Source organism: Canis lupus, chromosome 17, assembly GCF_048164855.1.
Source record: "Canis lupus baileyi chromosome 17, mCanLup2.hap1, whole genome shotgun sequence".
NCBI lineage: Eukaryota > Metazoa > Chordata > Mammalia > Carnivora > Canidae > Canis > Canis lupus.
The window spans coordinates 11,704,453-11,726,568 of NC_132854.1; the positions used below are offsets into that span (position 1 = coordinate 11,704,453).

Below are 22,116 nucleotides of genomic sequence, written 5' to 3' on the forward strand. Positions count from 1 at the left end.
CTCACATTGTAATTATAGACATATTTGCTCTAAGTTTTGGATTGGCTTTCATCTAGTAGCAGCTCCAAACATTTTGGCTTTCAGTTTCTTTGCTCTCAAACCCCACTGCCAAGAAGATATTGTTACACTTATTATGAGTGAAGGAAGTTCATGATTTAATGCTACTTTTAGGTGAATGCAGTCATTTATACATGATGGGAATAATTACCTTTTGATGTTTCTGTTTTTCTTAAACAGAGGTACACCTGTCCACACTTCACTAATGTTGAGCCCTGCTAATGAAGTGTTCAGTGAGAAAATCCCATCAACCAAATGTATTAAAAAACCACCATATGAAATCCCCACTAGATGTTTATTGCTCCGGAAGTCCACCAGCCTGGGAAAGCCACACTGTTTTAAAGTGCACTCCTGAATGTGTTTCCTTGCTGGATAGTGTGCAGCCCCTCACAAAATCCTTAAAAAAGCAGTTATTGACTCTGTCAGAATGCCTGATTAATGGATAAACGCTGTAATTGATTAGCAGAGAAGTGTGAATTAAAACAGGGCATGGCATCAATAACCAGCTTCTAACAAAGGTGGCTGACATAAGAAGGAAAACAAGAGCCCACAGCTATAGCTCATCAAAAGCACGCTTTTCTTAAAACAGTGGAGAGAAGGGGAACTAAACTGGCCCAGCGTCCTGTTCTCTGCAATTCTTCAATCTCTCCTCTTGGTAAGCATGCAGTGCAGTATGGGGCCACAGCGAAGGATAGCAAACGATATGAGCACTCATTCCTCAGCCCACTTTCCCTCCATCTTTGGATATCAACTAGTAGAAGGCAGTTAAATGTTCCCATTGTTCCAGAACTTACAGAAAAAACACATAAGAAGTCCTATTCTCTTCTTCATTTTGTTTACGGGGAACTTACATCCTCATAGAAAAGTAAATTCTAAAAAAAAGGAAAAGGGGTAGCCTGGGTGGCTCAGCGGTTTAGCGCCGCCTTTAGCCCAGGGTGTGATCCTGGAGACCTGGGATCGAGTCCCACGTTAGGCTCCCTGCAGGGAGCCTGCTTCTCCCTCTGCCTGTGTCTCTGCCCCTCTCTGTGTCTCTCATGAATAAATAAATAAAATTTAAAAACATAAAATAAAAAATAAAAAATAAATTTAAAAAGAAGAAAAAAAGGTAAATTCCACTTATTCCAATGCCCCTGGAGAGACAGGGGTTGTTACTCACTGGAACATTGCTTACATTTGCTTCCAGAGGTGAGAAACTCATCCATTCATTCATTTATCCAGTCAGTCAGTCAATCAGTCATCAAACATCTGGTACAGACTAGTTACTCTTCTGGGCTGAGGAGTACAAAGATGAATAGGTTTATGGCAAGCTGAGTTGATGCAGAACCCACTCCCACTTAAAATACAGAGATATATTGGATAATATAAAGCAAAAAAAAAAAATATATATATATATGTGTGTTTTTAAGGTTAAATGTATAGCTGAGATTGAAAGAAAAAGTAAAGGGAAATCTTCAAGTGCTGAAAGAGCAGGAATTCCAGGGCTGGAACTCCTGGAACTGACGTTGTAGCCACAGAGGGATATCAGTCCTGGCACAAGGATTAGGGGCAGTGCAGGCATTAAGTTTATACCACCTGGATGTTACACATAAAGAAATTAAAATTAACTTGAATTCAAGACCCTGAAACAACTAAGTCTTGGTGTATAGTAGAAAAAATGCAAAGCAGTGCTGCAAGAATATATCCACAGTCCAGGGCACTTGGACTCCTGGAGATAAAAACACCCCTGCTGAAGATGAGCTTAAAATAGAGAGTTCCAATTATGTGAAGAAATAAGCCACCAGGTGGGACAGTAAGCAAGTACAATGCAAGGGTAACTAGGTACCTGGGAACTAGAAATAGGTGAAAACCTAAGGAGGAATCTGAAATATATGTTTGAAGTTATTAAAGTGATCCAAGAAGGAATAGTAACTATTAAAAAAAAAAAGGGACAGTACTGAAAATAAAAATCTGAAAGAGAATCAAATAGCATTTGATTTCCTTTAAGGAAAAAATAGAGTCATGAAATTAATAAGCACAACAGTAGTTTTTGCTTCTCTTATCAGATAGTAAGCTATAGGATGGATAAAAGGAAATCATACAGAATATGGCACAGACAGGTAGGTGACAGAAATCATGAAGATAGATAAAAATTGAATACTACTAAAAAACAGGAGTGGCTTAAAAATGCAAAAAGAAAAAAAGAAAAGTCATGAAGATAGGAAACAAAAAGGGCAAAATGAGTATATCTAAGAGAGAATAGAATGAGGATTCATGACTTCTATTTTTCAGAACTGAAATGTTTAAGTTTTCAGAATGAAGAAGCAGTCATGACCTAAACACAAATCAACACTAAAACATATGGCAGTGAACCTATAGAATACCTAAATAAGAAAACCACAACAAAACAAAAACAAAAATCCAGAAAAGACTAAATACTCATGAAGAAAAAACATGTTTTGTTGTACAATATACTGTTCCCCAGTAGCAAAAAACCCCAAATAATGGAAAAATATTTTCGAAGTATTAAAGGAGAATAACTTTTTGTCTTGAATTCAACTAAGCTATCATTCAAGATAGGGGTAAAATAAATACATTTTTCAGACAAACATAGAGTAAAAGAAGTTACAACTCTCATACTTTCTCTGAGCAAACAAAGTAACCAGAAATATATTTCATAATACACGAGGCCGAGTCTAGAAGAAGGGAGTGGGATCCAAGAAACAATGATGAGCCAAGAGGTTGCAAATAGGTAACTAAATCTAAAAGAGCCTTTTAGAACAGCAGCAGCAATAATAATGTCATCTCACTTGAAACAAAGGACTAAGAAAACAAAATAAAACAAGAAAATAAGTAGTAGGCTCTGATAATGTATTAGAGGACATGAAAGACTAGGGGTATATATCAAAGCTAAAATATTTTAGAACAAAAAAAATATTTTAGAACACTTTGTTCAGAAGGAGAATAGAGATTTATCAGTTAACTTTAGATTTTGTTAAATCAAATATACATATTAAAATTATAAAAGTAATCGCCAAAAGAAAAAACTAGAATATGTAATTTGTAAATCAACATAAACAAAATCGAAGGAATAAAGCTAAGTAAATCCAATTAAAAGCAGAAAATGAAGGAAAATAAAGCAAAGACAATGGTACATTAAAAAAGTGAAAAAAAAAAAAAAAAAGAAAGCTGCTGGCTGGCTCAGTTGGTGAAGCATACTGCTCTTGATCCCAGGGTTGGGATCTCCTCAACTTGGGTGTAGAGATTATTTAAAGATAAAATCTTTTTTTCAAAAAAGGCAGCAAAAATAAATTTCTGTAAGTAAACACAACAAATGTAAACACATTAAATATCCCTGTTAAAAGAAAATAAACGCTAAGAAAAACAAAAATTAATCAATTAAATACTGTTTAAAAGAGATACATTAAAACATAAGGCTGAAAGTTAAAAAATTTATATATGATGATAAGGATGGTCAGGGGACACTGCCCTGTTCCGGTCATGATATGCCTGGCATAGATTAGGTTCTTTCTTGATAGTCATTGCTGAATTAATGACTGAATTTTTTAAAAATTTTATTTATTTATTCATGAGAGACAGTGAGAGAGGCAGAGACAAAAGCAAAGGGAGAAGCAGGCTCCCTGCAGGGAGATCCCCCAGATCCCCTGAGCCAAAGGCAAGACTCTCAACTGCTTAAGCCACCCAGGCATCCCTGAATGACTGAATTAATTAATGTTAATATCAAACAAGATAGAAATTAAGGCAAAAAACATCCTTAGGGATAAAAAATATATCATTAGATAATGACAAAAGATTACTTTATTAGAAAGACATAGTATTCCTTAAACTATAGACATCTGAAATAGATGCAAATTACCAGAAGTACAGAAGTAATAACAAATTCAAGGGCAGAAACTGATAGGTCTAAAAGACAAAAATTTGGGTGCACCTGGGTAGCTCAGTCAGCTAAGCATCCAACTCTTAATTTTGGCTCAGGTTGTCTCAGGGACATGAGATGGAGCCCCATGTAGGGCTCTGTGCTGGGTGTGGAGCCTGCTTAAGATTCACTCTCTCCCTCCTTCTCTCTCTCTCCCCCTTTGCCCCTCCCCAACCATGAGTACTCACTCTCTCTCTCTGAAGAAAAAAAAAATTTCAAATAAATAATATTAGAAATGAAAAAAAAAAAAAAAAAACCAAAAACAGGGGCATCTGGGTGGTTCAGTCAGTTAAGCATCTGCTTTGGCTCAGGTCATGATCCCAGCGTCCTGTGATAGAGCCCCCCCCCCCCCCCCCCCCCCCCCCCCGGCTCCCGGCTCGGCCTAGCCAGGAGTCAGCTTCTCACTCTGTCCCTCCACGGTTCATGCTCTTTCTCTCTCTCTCTCAAATAACATTTTTAAAAAATGAAAAAAAAGGGATCCCTGGGTGGCGCAGCGGTTTGGCGCCTGCCTTTGGCCCGGGGCGTGATCCTGGAGACCCGGGATCGAATCCCACATCGGGCTCCCGGTGCATGGAGCCTGCTTCTCCCTCTGCCTGTGTCTCTGCCTCTCTGTCTCTCTCTGTGTGACTATCATGAATAAATAAATAAAATCTTTAAAAAAAAAATGAAAAAAAAAAAAAAAACCACAAAACCCTAAACCTACAGGTAGGTACAAAAGAGACTAAGAGATTGCTAGAAACAACCTTGTGGCAATAAGTCTGAAAACCGACAATGTGAACAATTTCCTAGATAAATATAAGCAACTAAAAGGGACTCAATAAGAACCGGGAAACCTGAAGAAATCATGCTATTAAACATACTGAATTAATAGTCAAGATATACACATACACAAGTTGTACAGATAATTACTAGCAACAGAATATTCGTATTTTATACAAACTTTCACAGAAAAGAATGAGGGAAAGGTGCTCAACAATTCTTCACAATATATTTGAAGAGAGTATAAAACCAAAGAAGGAAAAAATAAAAAATAAAAAAAATAAAACCAAAGAAGGTGAATACAAGAAAATTACCAGTCTCACTTAAGGCATAAATGCAAAATTCCTGAATTTTAGCAAACCAAATAAAAAAATGAAAAAAAAATGGTTTCATACCAGTAATAACATTAGAAAGTATATTAGTATATAGTTCACTAACAAATTACTTAAGTCTTCTGAACATCTCAAAAGATGTAGGAAAATCATTTATCAAATTCAATAATGTAAAGAATTTTGTGCATCAAAAGATATAAACAGCAAAAAGGCAACTGACAGAATGGGAGAAAATATTTGCAAATTCTATATCTGATAAGGGATTAATATCCAGAATATATACAGAACTCCTAAAACTCAACAACAAAAATCAAGATAATTTTTTTAAAAAACTAACAAATGTTCATACAGTTGGCTGGATACTAAATCAAAAGCTGAAACATGCCAGATCAACATGCATTTAATTCCATTTCCTTTCAAAAACCCAACTGAAGGGGAGGAGTATGAATCCCCAGTACCAGATGCAATGGAAGAAACCCCTTTTAAGAAATGTCAACTGGGCAGCCTGGGTGGCTCAGCGGTTTAGGGCCACCTTCAGGCCAGGGTGTGGTCCTGGAGACCGGGGATCAAGTCCCACGTCGGGCTCCTTGCATGGAGCCTGCTTCTCCCCCTGCCTGTGTCTCTGCCTCTCTCTCTCTCTGTCTCTCATGAATAAATAAATAAAATCTTAAAAAAAAAAAAAAGAAATGTCAACAAATTTGGGAAATAGTGAGTCGACAGGTGAAAAACTAGCTACTGAACTGCCTGACATACCGGGGCCAAACAGGTGTGGCAGGCCAAAGAAATGCAGCGACTTTCTAGAATACAGCTCTGGAAATGCTGAGGAATTGAGTTTCCTGCAACCCATGATTGGAGGGTTGTGGGCATGAACAAAAGAATTGTTTATAAATCTGTATAAAGAACACTAAGACCCTGCCCCTACTAATTTTCCCATGCTAATAAAGGAAAGGGAGTAACTCTCTAGAGAAACTGAACCAGCTTCCAACTTGTGGATACAAAACACGAGGAGTTAATCATGGGAGTAAGAACTGGGCCCAAGTGAAAGTCAGCTATGAAATGGTGAGGATTCCCCTTGGATCCATCCCCTCCTTGGCTTCCAGAATGCTAGCAGTCAGGTTATTCCTGTAAGCCAGAGGTTAGAGGAGAAACAGGCCCTCTAGACACTAATATTTGTCAGTCCCCTGGTGAAGGTGGCAGGTCCCCATCTGATAACCCTCCATGAAGCAAAGCCCATTAGTTAGCATGCAAAAAGAACTCCCTATCAATTTTTAAGTTCCTTACTCTTTTTTAAAAATATTTATTTATTTGAGAGAAAGAAAGAAAGAAAGAAAGAAAGAAAGAAAGAAAGAAAGAAAGAAAGAAAGAAAGAAGAAAGAAAGAAAGAGTAAGCATGAGAAGGGGAAGAGCAGAGAGAGGAGAAGCAGGCTCCCCACTGAGTAGGGAGCCTGAATAGAGGCCCTGAACCCTTGACCCTGGGATCATGATCTGAGCTAAAGGCAGATGCTTAACTGACTGAGCCACCCAGGTGTCCTTAAGCTCTTCATTCTTAAATATGGGCTGATAGCCACAGATCACCAGACATTTGAGGTAAATTGCTAAAATGAAAGATAAAGGGACGCCTGGGTGGCTCATTGGTTGAGCATCTGGCTTGGGCTCAGGGAGTGATCCCAGAGTCCCGGGATCGAGTCCCACACTGAGCTCCCTGCATGGAGCCTGCTTCTCCCTCTGCCTGTGTCTCTGCTTCTCTCTCTGTTGTCTTTCATGAATAAATAAATAAAATCTTTAAAAAAATAAACAAAATGAAAGATAAAGACTGAAAACAAACTAGCAGGCAGAGCACTCAAGAGAAGTGAGAAACTCTGAGTATATTATTTCATATAAATTTAAATTTACATTTAAAAAAATCAAGCAGCATTCCCACATACCAGCAGCAATCAAGCACAGATTCTATAGAAAAGACACAAGTCTTGCCTTTGTGGCATTCAAATTTTAGTTGGATTGACAGACATGCAGTCACACCACAATATGGTTAGTGCTAAAATGGAGCCATTATTTAGACTCAAATTTAGGCAGTATACTTTCTAGAAACCTCCTGAAGCCAGACTGGTATATACAGGCTTTAGAAGAGCTGTACTAACATCTAGATTGAAATAAAATTCTGAGACCATCATAAAGGAAAAGAATGTCGTCATCAAGGGAAATGACCCAGGAGAGCAATATTAGGATTTTAGGTCCAATGGAGGATGAAAAATCCTTTTAGGAAAACAAGAAGGAATGTTCAGACATAAAGATGAAGATCTAGGGAGATTAGCATCTTCAATACAGGGGAGAGGGAGGAGAGAATTTAGAGATGCAGGGCATGATCTACAGTACCAAGAACTAGAGAGAGTCAACTAGTATGAGGATTAAACTAGTATGAGTCAACTAGTATGAGGCCTTGGATCTGGCAATTCTAAAGGCAGGGGATCTTCAGGGGACAGGTGCAGAGTTAAAGGGAATAAAATAGGTTCTAATGGACTGAGAATTCAATGTCACTTAGTGGGATGTAGGAAAGGTGGATGCAGACAACTCCTCAAAGAAGTTAGGGATCAAGAGAGGTTAGGACACATGTCAATGGCTTAAAGATGTAGACATAAAGGTAAGTTTATGTTTTACTTCATTTTTGACAGCAATGTGTATAGAATCTCTTTGTAGGCTGTGGAGAAGAAGAATTCCACAAAGGGGAAGGAAGTAAAAAAACCAGGAGAGAGAAGGGCTCAATTGGTGTGCTAACATTCCCCAAGAAGCAGGAAGAAACGAGAAGGCAGCAACCCTGAAGAGAAAGAACAGCCTCTAATTTGAGAAAGTTAGGGAGGCAGGAAGAAGATTCCCTTCCAAGTGCAGCAGTTGGAGACTGAGAAAGTGTGATGTTTGAGTCATGGCCTGCACTTCTGGAAACCCAACAAGTACTTTTCTGCCTTAAAGAATAGGATATTTAGTGGTGCCTGAGTGGCTCAGTTGGCTACACATCTGACTTCAGCTCAGGTCATAGTCTTGGGGTACTAGGCTCAAGCCCTGCACTGGGCTCCCAGGTCAATGGGAAGTCTGCTTGTCTCTCTCTCTTTCCCTGTCCCCCTGCTCATGTGAGCATGCTCTCGCTCGCTCTTGCTCCCTCCCTCCCTCCCAAATAAATAAGTAAAATCTTAAATGTGTGTAAAAGGACAGTGCACAAAGGGCCAAGAAAAGGAGTGGGAAAACTGAAAGTGTCTGGAAAAGTAACATCCCTGGAAAAATAACCCCCCTTTACCTCTCTCCCTTACCTATATTAAAAATTCATATATTGGATGCCTGGGTAGCTCAGTCAGTTGAGCATTTGCCTTCAGCTTAGGTCATGATCCCAGGGTTCTAGGATTGAGCCCCACATTGGGCTCCATGCTTGGCACGGGGAGTCCGCTTCTCCCTCTCCCTCTGCTTGTGCTTTCTCCCTTTCTCCTTCTCTTTCAAGTAAATAAATAAAATCTTTAAAACAAACAAGCAGACAAACAAAACTCACAAATTCCCTCGTGCCCTCCATTGACTTCATAACTCTCAATGACAAAGACCACTGACAAAAATGCTGTGCAGTATAAATAATAACAGCTTTATTATTCCTCCAGCTCCACTGGGGCAGAGAAAAGTAGCAGACGGTCCCTGGGAAGAACAAATGTTAATGCTGCCCAGTCCAGAATGCACCCGGCCACATTGCTCTGGGCCTCTGGGGGGGAAAGAGAAACACTGTCCAATCTCCAATTTCTTTAAAAACAAACAACAAAGAAAAACCCAAGCCACCAATTTAAAGGTAGATAAGGGTGAGGTCTGCTACTCAAGTGCAGTCAGAGGACGCTCTACCAGACCTTTATATTGCTTCATTCCAGACAGCTGTTCATCTACATTTCCTTCCCCCACCCTTTGTGAAGGTATTTATTTTTACTTATTTAGGTTTTTTGAGGTATGGCTTCTACAGGATGTACGAACCTTAACCATGCACTTGATGTACATTATATATGTATATTCATTCTCAAGATCAAGATATAGAACATTTCCAGCACCTGGAAGATACCTTCACGCACTCCCCAGTAAGAGCACCCTAATAAGGAGAGCCACCATCCTGACTCATACCACCACAGATTGACACAGCATGGTTTTGGATTTCAAATAAACAGAATTATATAGTATGTATATAGTATGACTTCCCTTACTCAATATTATTAAATTGTGAACTTCTAAATATAAAGTCTTTTATCTATTTATTTATTTTTAAATATTTTTTAAAAGATACCCTGGCACCACGATCTGAGCCAAAGGCAGATGCTCAACCACTGAGCCACCCAGGTGCCCCTAATATAAAGTCTTTTAAATGTTTAAGTTTGATGACATTTTGTTATAGTTAATAAATATTACAGTGACCATATATTATGTGCATCACAGGGGTGTAGTGAAAAATTACTGGTTGGAAAAGACAGAGATGAAAGAGGGTCTCCAGGAGTATTAAAAAACAAGGAAGGGAAACCTGGGTGGCTCAGTGGTTGAGTGTCTGCCTTTGGCTCAGGGCATGATCCTGGAGAGTCCTGGGGTCGGTCCGAATCAGGCTCCCCACAGAGAGCCTGCTTCTCCCTCTGCCTAGGTCTCTGCCTCTCTCTGTGTGTCTCTCATGAATAAATAAGTAAAATCTTAAAAAAAAAAAAAAAAAAAAGGAGCTCTGGGATACCTTGCTGGTTCAATGGGTGGAGAATGCAACTCTTTTTTCTTTTCTTTTCTTTTCTTTTTTTTTTTAAAGAATTACTTATTAGAGAGAGAGAGAGATAAAGAGGGAGTACACGTATGCATGTGAGCACTGGGAGGGACAGAAGAAAAGAGAGAGAGACAGAACCCTTAAGTATGGATGAGAACCCTTGAGTATGGATGGAGCCTGACATGGGGCTTGATCCCAGAACCCTGAGATCACGACCTGAGCTGAAATCAAGAGTCTGACATTTAACCAACCAACCACCTTGAGCCACCCAGGTGCCCTAAGAATGTGACTCTTGATATCGGGGTTGTAAGTTTGAGCCCAATGCTGAGTGTTAAGATTAATTAAAAACAAAAACAGAGGAAAGGAAAGGAGAAAGGAGAGGAGAAAGGAGAGGGGAGAGGAGAGGGGAGAGGAGAGGGGAGGAGAGGGGAGGAGAGGGGGAGGAGAGGAGAGGAGAGGAGAGGAGAGGAGAGGAGAGGAGAGGAGAGGAGAGGAAAGGAGAGGAAAGGAAAGGAAAGCTCTAGACCAGCAGGCCATGACCCCCACAGGCCTAAATCCATGTCTGCCAGTGAGAGTGTCTCTGCCCTGTGACAGCAACAACAAGACCAAGGTCTGGTAAAGGCAGGGAGAAAGCTAATTTTATTTGTTAATTCAACAAATATTTATCTCGCACATGCAATGTGTCAAACACTCAGCTGGGTATTAGGGAGTCATTAGAGAAGAAGACAGACAACTTTCTGTCCTGTTGGGGTTTATAGTGTAGTGGTGGCAGGAGTGGGGTAAGGTCATAAATAAACAAGATAATACTGCAGTGTTAAATGCTAAGCAGAAAGTGACCAGTGTGAGAAAGAGGGATGGGGATGGTGGCTTGTGTGAAAGGCACACTGGAAAGGGGCAGAGCGATGCTTTGAGGAAGGACAGCTGAGCTGAGACTTGAATGATAGAGGAACACCGAGGACCTGAAAGGTTGCAGGAGGACAGGACAGGCAATGGGTAGCAAGTACAAAGGCTCTCAGGCTAGAATGAGCTCAGTATTTAGGAGATACACTACAGAGGAGATCTGTGGGTAGCTGGGGGGTAGTGAGAGGGAACACCAGAGGAGGCACCCAGAGGTGTTGGCAGGAAGGGCCTGAGCAGCGCAAAGGTTTGTATTTAATTTCAAGGGCAGTGGGCACAATTAGAGGGTTTTAAGCCAAGGGAATATCATCTATCTTATATTTTTAAAGGATCACTGTGGCCACTGTGTAGATAAAGGATCCCAGTGGCCTGAGAACAGGGATGGATGGATGGATGCTGAAGACTGATACAGAGAAGGTGGACAAGGTAGATGGGGGAATCCAGAGTCAGGTACCTGACATCCAGGTGAAGTAGAGTAGCCAGTGATCTGGAGACTTCAGCAAACCACAGATTCAGCTGGGGGGGGGGGTGGGGGGCGCAGGGGCTCGTCAAAACACAGACTCTTAAAAAACAAACAAACAAGCAAACAAACAACAGACTCTTGGGCCCTGCTCCCAGAATCTCTGATTCAGGCATACCAGGATGGACTCAAGAATTCACATTTATAACAAGTGACTAGACCACACTGCTGCTGCTGTCTGGGGACTACACAATGAGAATGAGGGCAATTGGACCCTGGAGCCTGGAGCTCTGGCACTCAGGAGAGACTCGAGGCTGGCCGGGTATTCACCACCTGTTTAAGTACACCACATACTTAAACCTGGGGCAACGGCTGGGATCTCACAGGGATTGAGAACAGAGAAGGGATGGGGTCTAAGGGCAGGGCCCTGAGGTTGCTACTGTTTAGAGGTCAGGAAGAGGAGGATGACTGAGGAGAGAGCGCCAGTGAGGTAGGAGGAAAATCAGATTGCTGCCCAGGAAGTGGTGGTAGGCAGAATGGTTACCCAAAGATTTCCATGCTCTAATTCCTAGAATCTGTGAATGTTACTTTGCATGGCATAAGTGACTTTGAAGGTGCTATTATGGTCACGGACCTGAATTATCTGGGTGGGTCGAATCTAATCACATGGCCCCTAAACAGTGAAGAACATTCTATGGCAAGAGTCAGAAACAGAGGCAGCAGAAAAGGGGGCAAGTGGATTCCAGACCTGAGACATACTCAGCACACTGTTGCTGACTCTGAAATGTGGGGATCTCATGTGCAGGGATTGGAGAATGGCCTCTAAGAGCTGAGGTGACAAGGACATGGGGACCTCGGGCCTAGAACTGCAAGGATCTGGATTTACTAGCAAACTTAATGAGCTCTGAAGTAGATTCTTCCCTAGAGCCCCCAGTAAGGCCGATGCCTTGATTTTAGACTAGTGACCCTGGTGTCAGACTTCTAACCTACAGAACTGAGAGATAATAAATAGGTGTTGCTCTAAACAGCTAGTTTTGTAGTCATCTGTTATCACAATGATAGGAAACTAATACAGAAGCCAAGAGAAAAAAACAGTTGAGAGTTTATAGTTTGCAGCAACTATTCTGAAAAGTTTTTCTGTGAGGAGTCGTAATGGGGCCACCTGTAGCAGGATTGAGATATGGGACAAAAAGAGGGTATTTGTTCTAAAGTGGGAAATTATAGGACACAGATGAGGAAATGATCTGATAGTCAAGGCAATACTGGTGCCAATGGACAGAATACTCAAAGGAGTCAAGTCCTTGAGTAGGCAGGAGTGGAAGGACCCAGGGAACAAGCAGAAAGGGGCAGATCCAGGGCCATTCTCCCTCTGTATCACATGGCAGCAAGTACATCAGATTTTGTGGATTTGGTGATGGGAAACTGAAGGACACAACCTCGTTTTCTCAGGAACTGGGCAGTTTGACCTCAAAGTCCTGTCTGTGTCTAAATTTCTCAGGAACAGGGGAGTCTGGCTGTCTCAGTTGGTAAAGCAAGCAACTCTTGATCTCAGGGTCCTGAGTTCAAGCCCCACCTTGGGCACAGAGTTTACTTAAAGAAATAGTAAGAACCTCAGGAACAAAAAGGTGGAAGGTGGTAGTAACCCATTGCTGCCAGGCCTGGGTTTCTGGGTCTTGACCTCAAGACCTTGCTTTAGGTACATGTCCCACCACTTCCTCCCTTCTAACCATGAGCCCCACTGCTAATCTTCTCTACCTGTGTGTCCCGCTCCCTTCCCTTCCCCATGTGTCCCACCACATTACTCCACCACGAACTCACATGTTAAGTGCCCCAGCAGGTGCCCCACATGTCCTTGCCACATGTCCCACCATGCTCTGGCCTCCCCATTACCTGCCCTATCATGTTCCACACATCCCCACCTTTGCTGCATCTCACATGGCCAGACCCTTCCATCGCCCCATCACATTGGATGCATCCTATCACGCGCCCCAACCCTAGTCCTCACTGCCTACATATACTGCTGGGAGTGACTTCCCCATGGGTCCCATCATGCCCCTACCACATGCCCAGTCATGCTCCACGTGTCCTCCTCACAAGCCCTGTCACACTCTGCCTGTCCCCTTCACGTGCCTCGTCACACTATGAGCACCCCCATCATGTGCTCCATCATCTGCCACAGCACCTCCCCTCCACGTGTCCCCTCCCCTCATGCCTGTATTTCCTTTTTATCAAAAGAAGTCATATGTAAAAGCCTACCAAAACACTCCCACCTCTTGTCAGGACTTCGGGAGAGAGGTAGCAATCTCTAGGAGTTAATTTATAAGGGGGTTATGATCTTATAAGGAAAGAAACATCAGCTGAGAAGGGGAGAAGAAATGTGGTTAAATGAGAAGACAAATTTTTCAACTACAGCTTTTTAGGAAGAGACAGAGGAATGAAAGGACATGGAAATTTTCTTAAACACCTGTTCTTGCTTGGAGTATTTTTTGTGCTATTTCTTGCTAGGAATCTATTTTCATGCTATGTAAGAAAGAAAAGGAAAGAAATACAAGCTGAAAAAAGAGCACGTTATTTCTCATTGGCCAGGAAATACAGGCAGATTCTCAGGTCAATGAGAAACACAGAAGGCTGAGGATGATAACGTCAACCATATTCATCTTCTAGGGCTGCCCTAACAAAGTACCAAAAACTGAGTGGCTGAAACAACAAAATGTATTATCTTGCGGTTCTGGAAGCCAGAAGTCTGAAATTTTTTTTAAAAAAAGATTTTATTTATTTATTCATGAAAGACAGAGAGAGAGAGAAAGAGTGAGAGAGAGAGAGGAAGAGACATAGCCAGAGGGAGAAGCAGGCTCCATGTAAGGAGCCTGATGTGGGACTCGATCCCAGGACTCCAGGATCACACCCTGAGTCCAACACAGATGCTTAACCACTGAGCCACCCAGGAGTCCCCAGAAGTCTGAAATTAAGGCAGAGATCACCAAGGTGCTAACTACTATCCTTTACTCCCTATATAAAAAGACAGGGTTCTAGGGGTGGGGCTGGTTCAGTAGGGAGAGCACATGACTCTTGATCTCAGGGTCCTTGAGTTCAAATCCCAGCAGTAGGCAGAGTTTAAAAAAAAAAAAAAAAAGGAGACGGTTCTACCCACCCATTCAGATATCAATAAATAAATGCCCAAGTGAATGAATGAAGTACATGAATGGGAAATACACAAACTTGGTGGTGATTGAGAACTTCTACACAGTAGAGCTGTGGTCCAAAGCACCCAGCAGAGTTCTAGTAGCATCCTTAAATCCAGGGTGAATGCTAAATGCCACCTAGTACAGAGCATGCAGGTTTCAGAGTCAGAATGAATGTGTTTGGTGGCAGGAAACATATGGATTAATGATTTAATGTGTGTGCCCAATTCTAATTAAACAATTCTGAAATGATTTTCAAATGTAGGTAAAGGCAGCTCTGGTGGCTCAGCGGTTTAGCCCCGCCTTCAGCCCAGGGCATGATCCTGGAGACCCGGGATCAAGTCCCACATTGGGCTCCCTGCATGGAGCCTGCTTCTCCCTCTGCCTGAGTCTCTGTCTCTCTCTCTGTGGGTCTCTCATGAATAAATAAAAAAAATCTTTAAAAAAAATGTAAGTGAAGAGGAACTAGTGAAGCGGCTGCAAGCGAGGCTGCGGCGCTCCTAGGCTGGCCGGCGGCATGGCCGACGAGGAGGAAGACCCTGCTTTTGAGGAAGAAAATGAAGAAATTGGAGGAGGTGCAGAAGGCGGACAGGGTAAAAGGAAGAGACTTTTTTCTAAAGAATTGCGATGTATGATGTATGGGTTTGGGGATGACCAGAATCCTTATACTGAGTCAGTGGATATTCTTGAAGACCTTGTCATAGAGTTCATCACTGAAATGACTCACAAGGCAATGTCAATTGGAAGACAAGGTCGGGTACAAGTTGAAGATATCGTCTTCTTGATTCGAAAGGACCCAAGGAAGTTTGCTAGGGTTAAAGACTTGCTTACTATGAATGAAGAATTGAAACGAGCTAGAAAAGCTTTTGATGAAGCAAATTATGGGTCTTGACACTTTCTGTATTTTCTGAAGCTTCATTATTTTCTGGGGAAACCGTGTATAATAATTGTATATTTTCCACAGTAAGGTCCCAGTATCTATCCATGTATATCCAAGATGGAGAAACAAAGTTTTCAGCTTTTATTTTCAGATCTTCAATTTTATTTTATTTTATTTTTTTTTTTAAATTTTTATTTATTTATGATAGTCACACACAGAGAGAGAGAGAGAGAGAGAGAGGCAGAGACGTAGGCAGAGGGAGAAGCAGGCTCCATGCACTGGGAGCCCGACGTGGGATTCGATCCCGGGTCTCCAGGATCGCGCCCTGGGCCAAAGGCAGGCGCTAAACCGCTGCGCCACCCAGGGATCCCAGATCTTCAATTTTAGAGTGAAATTTGAGCCTTGAATTGCCTGCCCTTATATGACTATACTTGAATTACTTGTTGGGTTTTAATGACCACATGTAAGTTGAAATACCTTGCAAACCATGCAGTTCCTTCCGACTTTGACCGTCTAAATGATGAAGTAGTATTTATGTGTTGAATGTATTTGTGCCATTGTAGGCTATACAATAGCTGTTTAATATATGAAATCTAAAGGGCACCTTTGATTATGATTGCTAAGATGTTTCATGTATTCTAAAGTTTTTAGACTACAGAAGTCTAAGAAATTATTAAGAGAGTGAACTGGTTTGCATTTTTTTTTAAAGGAGAAGATAATACAAGAAAATAATAGTGTTTTGGAGGAATGTTTATCGGTCTTAAGATATTTGTTTTTTAATATTCTTTAGATTACAAGAATGATTTTTTTGTTTGTTTTTTTTAAATGAAAAGTTTCATGTGAATTCTTCCGTATTGGAAGGCTTTGATTTAAAACCTTTTGGACTTAATAATGAACTAGTTGTCAAGTTTTAAGAGAACTCATTTTCCTAGGTCAGATTAAAACTTCTGAAAATAAATACTTTCAGTAGTAGAAATGGTGTTGCTTAAAAAGCTGATGGCAGGATAAGCATTTGAGATAGTGTTTTATTAACATGTTTGGGATCCCTGGGTGGCGCAGCGGTTTGGCGCCTGCCTTTGGCCCAGGGCGCGATCCTGGAGACCCGGGATCGAATCCCACGTCGGGCTCCCGGTGCATGGAGCCTGCTTCTCCCTCTGCCTCTCTCTCTCTCTCTCTCTCTGTGACTATCATAAATAAATAAAAAATTAAAAAAAAATAAAATAAAATATTAACATGTTTGTTAGTAATTGTTCATTGTGGAAATGTGTACTTGACTAAAATTATATATGGCTATGGAAACCACTTTTGTAGTTCAGGATATACCATTTTTGTGTGTGTTAAGCTTATTAAATTATTGCATTTAGATTAAAATAAGAAACTGCAATTAAGGGGATTACTGAATATTTCTCTATGAAATAATGTTTTGTGTGCTGCTTATAAACATAAATCAGTATGTAGGAGAATTTCACTTTCTTAACCTGTTGATACAAGGAATAAAATGAAAAATTAGGTTTATAATTGAAAAAAAAATGTAAGTGAAAAAGATGAGATTTTAGTAGCCAGCCTGGAAAAAAACACAATTTGGTCATCTATACAAATTACCAGGCTTTATCAACTCCCTAATACAAGGTCAACAGTTATTATAGCAGCAACATGTTTAACAGTACAGAAAGAATGCTTTTAATTTTTTAATTTTTTAATTTTTTAATTTTTTTAATTTATTCATGAGAGACACAGAGAGAGACAGAGAGGCAGAGACACAGGCAGAGGGAGAAGCAGGCTCCATGCAGGGAGCCCGATGTGGGACTTGATCCCAGGTCTCCAGGATCAGGCCCTGGGCTGAAAGCGGCGCTAAACCGCTGAGCCACCTGGGCTGCCCCAAGAGAATGCTTTTTAGTAACTAGTTTAAACTTGTATTTTTTAGTTTTTAAAAAGATTTTATTTATTTAAGAGAGAGAGAGAGCAAGAGAGAGCATAAGCAAGGGGAGGGGCAAAGGGAGAGGGAGATGCCTGATGAGTGGGGAGCCTGATGCAGGGCTCAATTCCAGGACCCTGAAATCATGACCTGAGCCAAAGGCAGCTGCTTAACTGACTGAGCCATCCAGATACCCCACTACTGTTTAAACTTTTAAATGTCTTATTATAAAACATATCACCATAAATCATTCAAAAATCAAGGCCAAATCTCTCTCTAAAAAAAATTGTCATGCTTGCATTTATTTTTTTTTTTTTAAGTTTTAACATATTTATTTGAGAGACAGAGAGAAAGATTATGTATGCAGAGGGAAAGGGACCAGCAGACACCCTACTGAGCAAAGAGCCCCAGTTAGGGCTCAATCTCAGGATCCTGAGATCACAACTTGAGCCAGAATCAAAAGTCAGACACTCAACCAACTGAGCCACCTAAGGTGCCAAATGCTTGTACTTTAAGGTACTCAAATTCAACTACATGCACTTGGAAGAAAAAAGGCCTAAAGAGAAATAGAAACACTTTAAACAGTATGCTTGGCTCTACCTGCCACTTAACTCACTAAGAAGAAAGATGTAAATTAGTCTGTGAAAGTCCCCCAGATCTTCTGAGCTTCTCATCCTGTTTAGGGAGCTAATGTGAAGCCTGTGTTTAAAACCAAATTAAAAAATAATAATAATAATAAATAAACAAACAAACAAACAAAACTCACCAAATTTCAGGGCAGCCCGGGTGGCTCAGCAGTTTAGCGCTGCCTTCAGCCCAGGGCCTGATCCTGGAGACCAGAGATCGAGTCCCATGTCGGGCTCCCTGCATGGAGCCTGCTTCTCCCTCTGCCTGTGTCTCTGCCTCTCTTTCCCTGTGTCTCTCATGAATAAATAAATAAAATCTTTAAAAAATAAATAAATAAAAATTAAAAAAAAACAAATTTCAGGGGCTGGTCGAGCCCAGTGGGGTCAGCCGTGGTCAGTCGTGGAGAGTGCCAGGAGCTCTTGCCACCCCGGAGCTGCCCCACCTCTGGCGTCCCGGGGGGCCAGCCTTTGGATGGGGAGTCTTCAGTAGTAACGGTCACTTCAGCCGTCCTGGTGTGGCCGCCAGTCAGCACAGTATTCTGAAATTTTTTGGTCGTTGCAATGATCTTGATAGGGAGATGAGAAAATGCTTGAAGAATGTGTACATGGAAATGAGGACCAAGAACAGGAAGCATGGCAATTCAATGTGAAAAAGACTTTTTAATCCTGCAGAGGAATCTGAAAAATAAATTATAAGCATACCTTGGAAAAAAATTTTTTTCAGGGACACCTGGGTGACTCAGCAGTTGAGCAGCTGCCTTTATAAAGCTCAGGGGGTGATTCCTGAGTCCCAGGATCGAGTTCCACATCAGGCTTCCAGTGGGGAGCCTGCTTCTCCCTCTATGTCTCCACCTCTCTGTGTGTCTCTCATGAATAAATAAATAAAATCTTTAAAAATGTAAAAATAAATTAAACCAAATTTCAGGGACACCTGAGTGGCTCAGTCAGTTGAGTTTCTGCCTTTGGCTCAGGTCATGATCTCCAGGTCCTGGGATCAAGCCCTTGCATTGGGCTTCTGCTCAACAGGAAGTCCTCTCCCTTTCCTTCTGCCCCTCCCTCTTCCCACTGCACATTCTCTCTCTCAAATAAATAAATAAAATCTTAAAAAGAAATCCAGGGGTGCCCAGGTGACTCAGTGGGTTGACTATCAGACTCCTGATTTCAGCTCAGGTCCTGATCTCAGGGTTGTGGGATCAAGCCCCTGTGCTGGGCTCCATGCTCAGCAAGGCATCTATCTGCTTGTCCCTCTCCCTCTGCTCCTCAACCCACTGTCTCTCTTTAAAAGTTTTTATTTATTTATTCATGAGAGACAGAGAGAGAGAGAGAGAGAGAGAGAGAGAGAGGCAGAGACACAGGCAGAGGGAGAAGCAGCATCCATGCCGGGAGCCCGACATGAGACTCCATCCCGGGTCCCCAAAATCAGGCCCGGGGCTGAAGGCGCCGCTAAACCACTGAGCAACCCGAGCTGCCCGAAATTTTCATTTCAACCAAATTACCTGAAGTGGCTTTTCAGCAGAAAGTGTCCTTTTCTTTTTGAAAAGATACTATATTCACAAGGTTCCAGAAAGGTACCAAAGAGTTCAATAGTGAAAGGTATTCTGTTCAGCCACTCTTCCTCTGTCCCCAGTTCACCTCCAAGAAGCCAACCAATGTTATCAGCAACTTAAATAACCTACAAAGTGTTTACATATAAATTCAGAAGCTCTTGAGGCATCTCCAGTTGTCCAAAGTAAATAAGATGGAGCCACAGGGGCTATTTTCCAGGGAGCATCTTAAAATCTTTTCCCCTCACTCCTACTTTATTTTTTTTTAAAGATTTTATTTATTTATTCATGAGAGAGACAGAGAGAGGCAGAGACACAGAGGAGAAGCAGGCTCCATGCAGGGAGCCTGATGTAGGACTCTATCCCGGGACTCTAGGATCACACCCTAGGCCAAAGGCAGGCACCAAACCGCTGAGCCACCCAGGGATCTCCTCCTCACTCCTTCTTTAAAGCAGGAAAACAAGATTCCCAGAATACTGTTTTATCTTGAATTTCCAGGGAATTCTGCATGAGGTTTTTTTAATGGTGAGCCAATTTTTTAAAAGCCCCAAAATAAGTAAATTAAGGTTAAAAAAAAAGAAGAAGAAGAAGATTAAAGTGATAGATGTGGTAAAAACAGTGTCTAATATATAGATTACCAATAAACAATTGTTGGGGGTGGCGCCTAAGTGGCTTATTGGTTGAGCAATTTTGGCTGGGGTCAGGATCTCGAAGTTATGGGATCAAGCACCCCTCTGGAGGGATTGGGCTCCCTACTCAGCAAGGAGTCTGCTTGAGATTTTCTCTTCCCTCTGCCCCTCCCCCCACTTGTGTGTGCTCCAAAAATAAATAAATAAATAAATAAATAAATAAATAAATAAATAAATATATTTTTTTAAAAACCCACAATTGTTGGATGAATGTGAAGGTGCCTCTAAGATATGACATACCTGGGTTCCAATGCTGGCTGCCATTTACCAGAAGTATGACTGAGTCTTGCTTTTAGTCCTTTGTGAAAATGGTGATAAACACATATCCTCGCATAGCTGCAGTTATGTTGTTGGAATTAAATGACACAATATATGTGATGTAGTTAGGGCTCCTGATAGGCATTAATTGCTCTGTAAATGGCAGCTATCATGTCTGCAGCCATGAACTATTAACTATTCGCAACCTTCTATATACTGTTGGTCATGGAGATCATTGGAGATTTGGTCCCCCTAAGGGCACCCAAGGCTGTCACTGAATCATCTCTAAGCTTGCACCATGCTGGAGTGAAGTGACAATCGACATGGGCTTTACATCCTACATCATCCTCTGCAACATCACTGAAACAATGTCAACTTCCTCTCTACTGAGAGGGAAAAAGTCACACTCCCAAACTGACATAGACAAAGGAATCCTGACAATCAGGGAGGAGGAAAAATTCAACTTTTCCATAATGAGTAGCAAATCATTTGTTTCAAAGTTTTTTCATGCTGTGCTCAGACAGACAAGAGCATCTACTGACAGTGTCCCACAAGTACCTTAACAGTGAAAAGAAAAAGCATTAAAATCTTGATTCATGGGATCCCTGGGTGGCGCAGCGGTTTGGCGCCTGCCTTTGGCCCGGGGCGCGATCCTGGAGACCCGGGATCGAGTCCCACATCGGGCTCCGGGTGCATGGAGCCTGCTTCTCCTCTGCCTGTGTCTCTGCCTCTCTCTCTCTCTCTCTCTGTCTCTCATGAATAAATAAAAATCTTAAAAAAAAAATCTTGATTCATAAATCTTTAAAAAAAAGGGGGCGGGGAGCCTGGGTGGCTCAGTGGTTGAGCATCTGCCTTTGGCTCAGGGCCTGATCCCAGATTCCCAGGATCAAGTCCCACATAGGGCTCCTTGCATGGAGCCTGCTTCTCTTCCCTCTACCTATACCTCTGCCTCTGCCTCTCTTTCTGCGTCTCTCATGAATAAATAAAATCTTTAAAAAAAAAATCTTGTTTCATGAGGCATTATGTTTATCACTGTAACAAATACACATTTAGATTCACTGAAAGCCTTTGGTCTAAAGGGCAGCCCATTCCATCCACAAAACGCAAAAAGCCATGACCAGCAACATCGTCAAGCATTATGCTGTGAAAAGAAACAGGCTTCTGCACCACTCAGCTGCTGTGCAAAAGTTGTCTGCTCTCATACTTTGTAGCACAAGGCTGTCACAGCATTGAACCAGGAAGGAGTCACAACAACACCAGGCTTTACAACTCCAACACAACCTCAGAACCACCCTCACTCTCTTCCATCAGGAGTCCCATGCTCAACAAGTAGCCAGTTCGCACCTTCCTTGAGATAGTTTTACACTGTGTTGCTTTTCCTCCTGAGAAGGAGAAGAGGAAGAACGGGAATGCTGAACAACGTTTTCTCTTCTGCATCACAATTTAAAATAGGAAAATGTAATCACGAGGTTTTTGTGGGTTGTTTTTTTCTTTTATAATGGCAACATTTAAAATCTCTTCCAAAAAAATAAAATAAAAATAAAAATAAATATCTTCCATATCAATGACAAAGAGAAAAAAAATCTGACTCCCCAAAACGATTCTTTCCTAGAACATCAGGGTTAGTTTCTGAGTGGCACGTTTTAAAAACATTTAATCCCGTGATCTGAATATATGTCAACACCTTCTGGCGGTGTGCTATAAAATGTGAACCTTGTCAACAGCAACAGAAAAAGGTGACACACTTGGGACACAGAGCTTTTATGCTGACACACAGTAATAATATAATTTTAAAATTTATCATCTGTTTAGCTGCAAGCAACAACAATTAATCTTTTTGACAATTCATACAAT

The 22,116-nt window shown here is 41.4% G+C and overlaps 2 protein-coding genes across 8 annotated transcripts in view; one reads left to right on the forward strand and one right to left on the reverse strand.

Moving 5' to 3' along the window:
- CLYBL (citramalyl-CoA lyase) overlaps positions 1-22,116 on the reverse strand; it is a 300,028-nt gene that overhangs the window by 192,008 nt on the left and 85,904 nt on the right. The window contains exon 3 of one of the 7 annotated variants that reach the window (XM_072782509.1): positions 1,229-1,329. The exons of the other annotated variants lie outside the window; for them this stretch is intronic. Within the exon in view, the coding sequence (XP_072638610.1) occupies positions 1,229-1,230 (2 nt within the window). The 5' untranslated portion in view covers positions 1,231-1,329. The remainder of the gene's footprint in view (positions 1-1,228; positions 1,330-22,116) is intronic. 7 annotated transcript variants of the gene reach the window in all.
- Positions 14,799-15,388, forward strand: LOC140608301 (transcription initiation factor TFIID subunit 13). The gene has a single exon (XM_072783255.1). The coding sequence runs from the start codon at positions 14,868-14,870 to the stop codon at positions 15,240-15,242; it is 375 nt and encodes a 124-aa protein (XP_072639356.1). The 5' UTR covers positions 14,799-14,867; the 3' UTR covers positions 15,243-15,388.

Coding starts and splice junctions, on each gene's coding strand:
- LOC140608301 (XM_072783255.1), top strand. CDS start 14,868: ATGGCCGACGAGGAGGAAGACCCTGCTTTTGAGGAAGAAAATGAAGAA.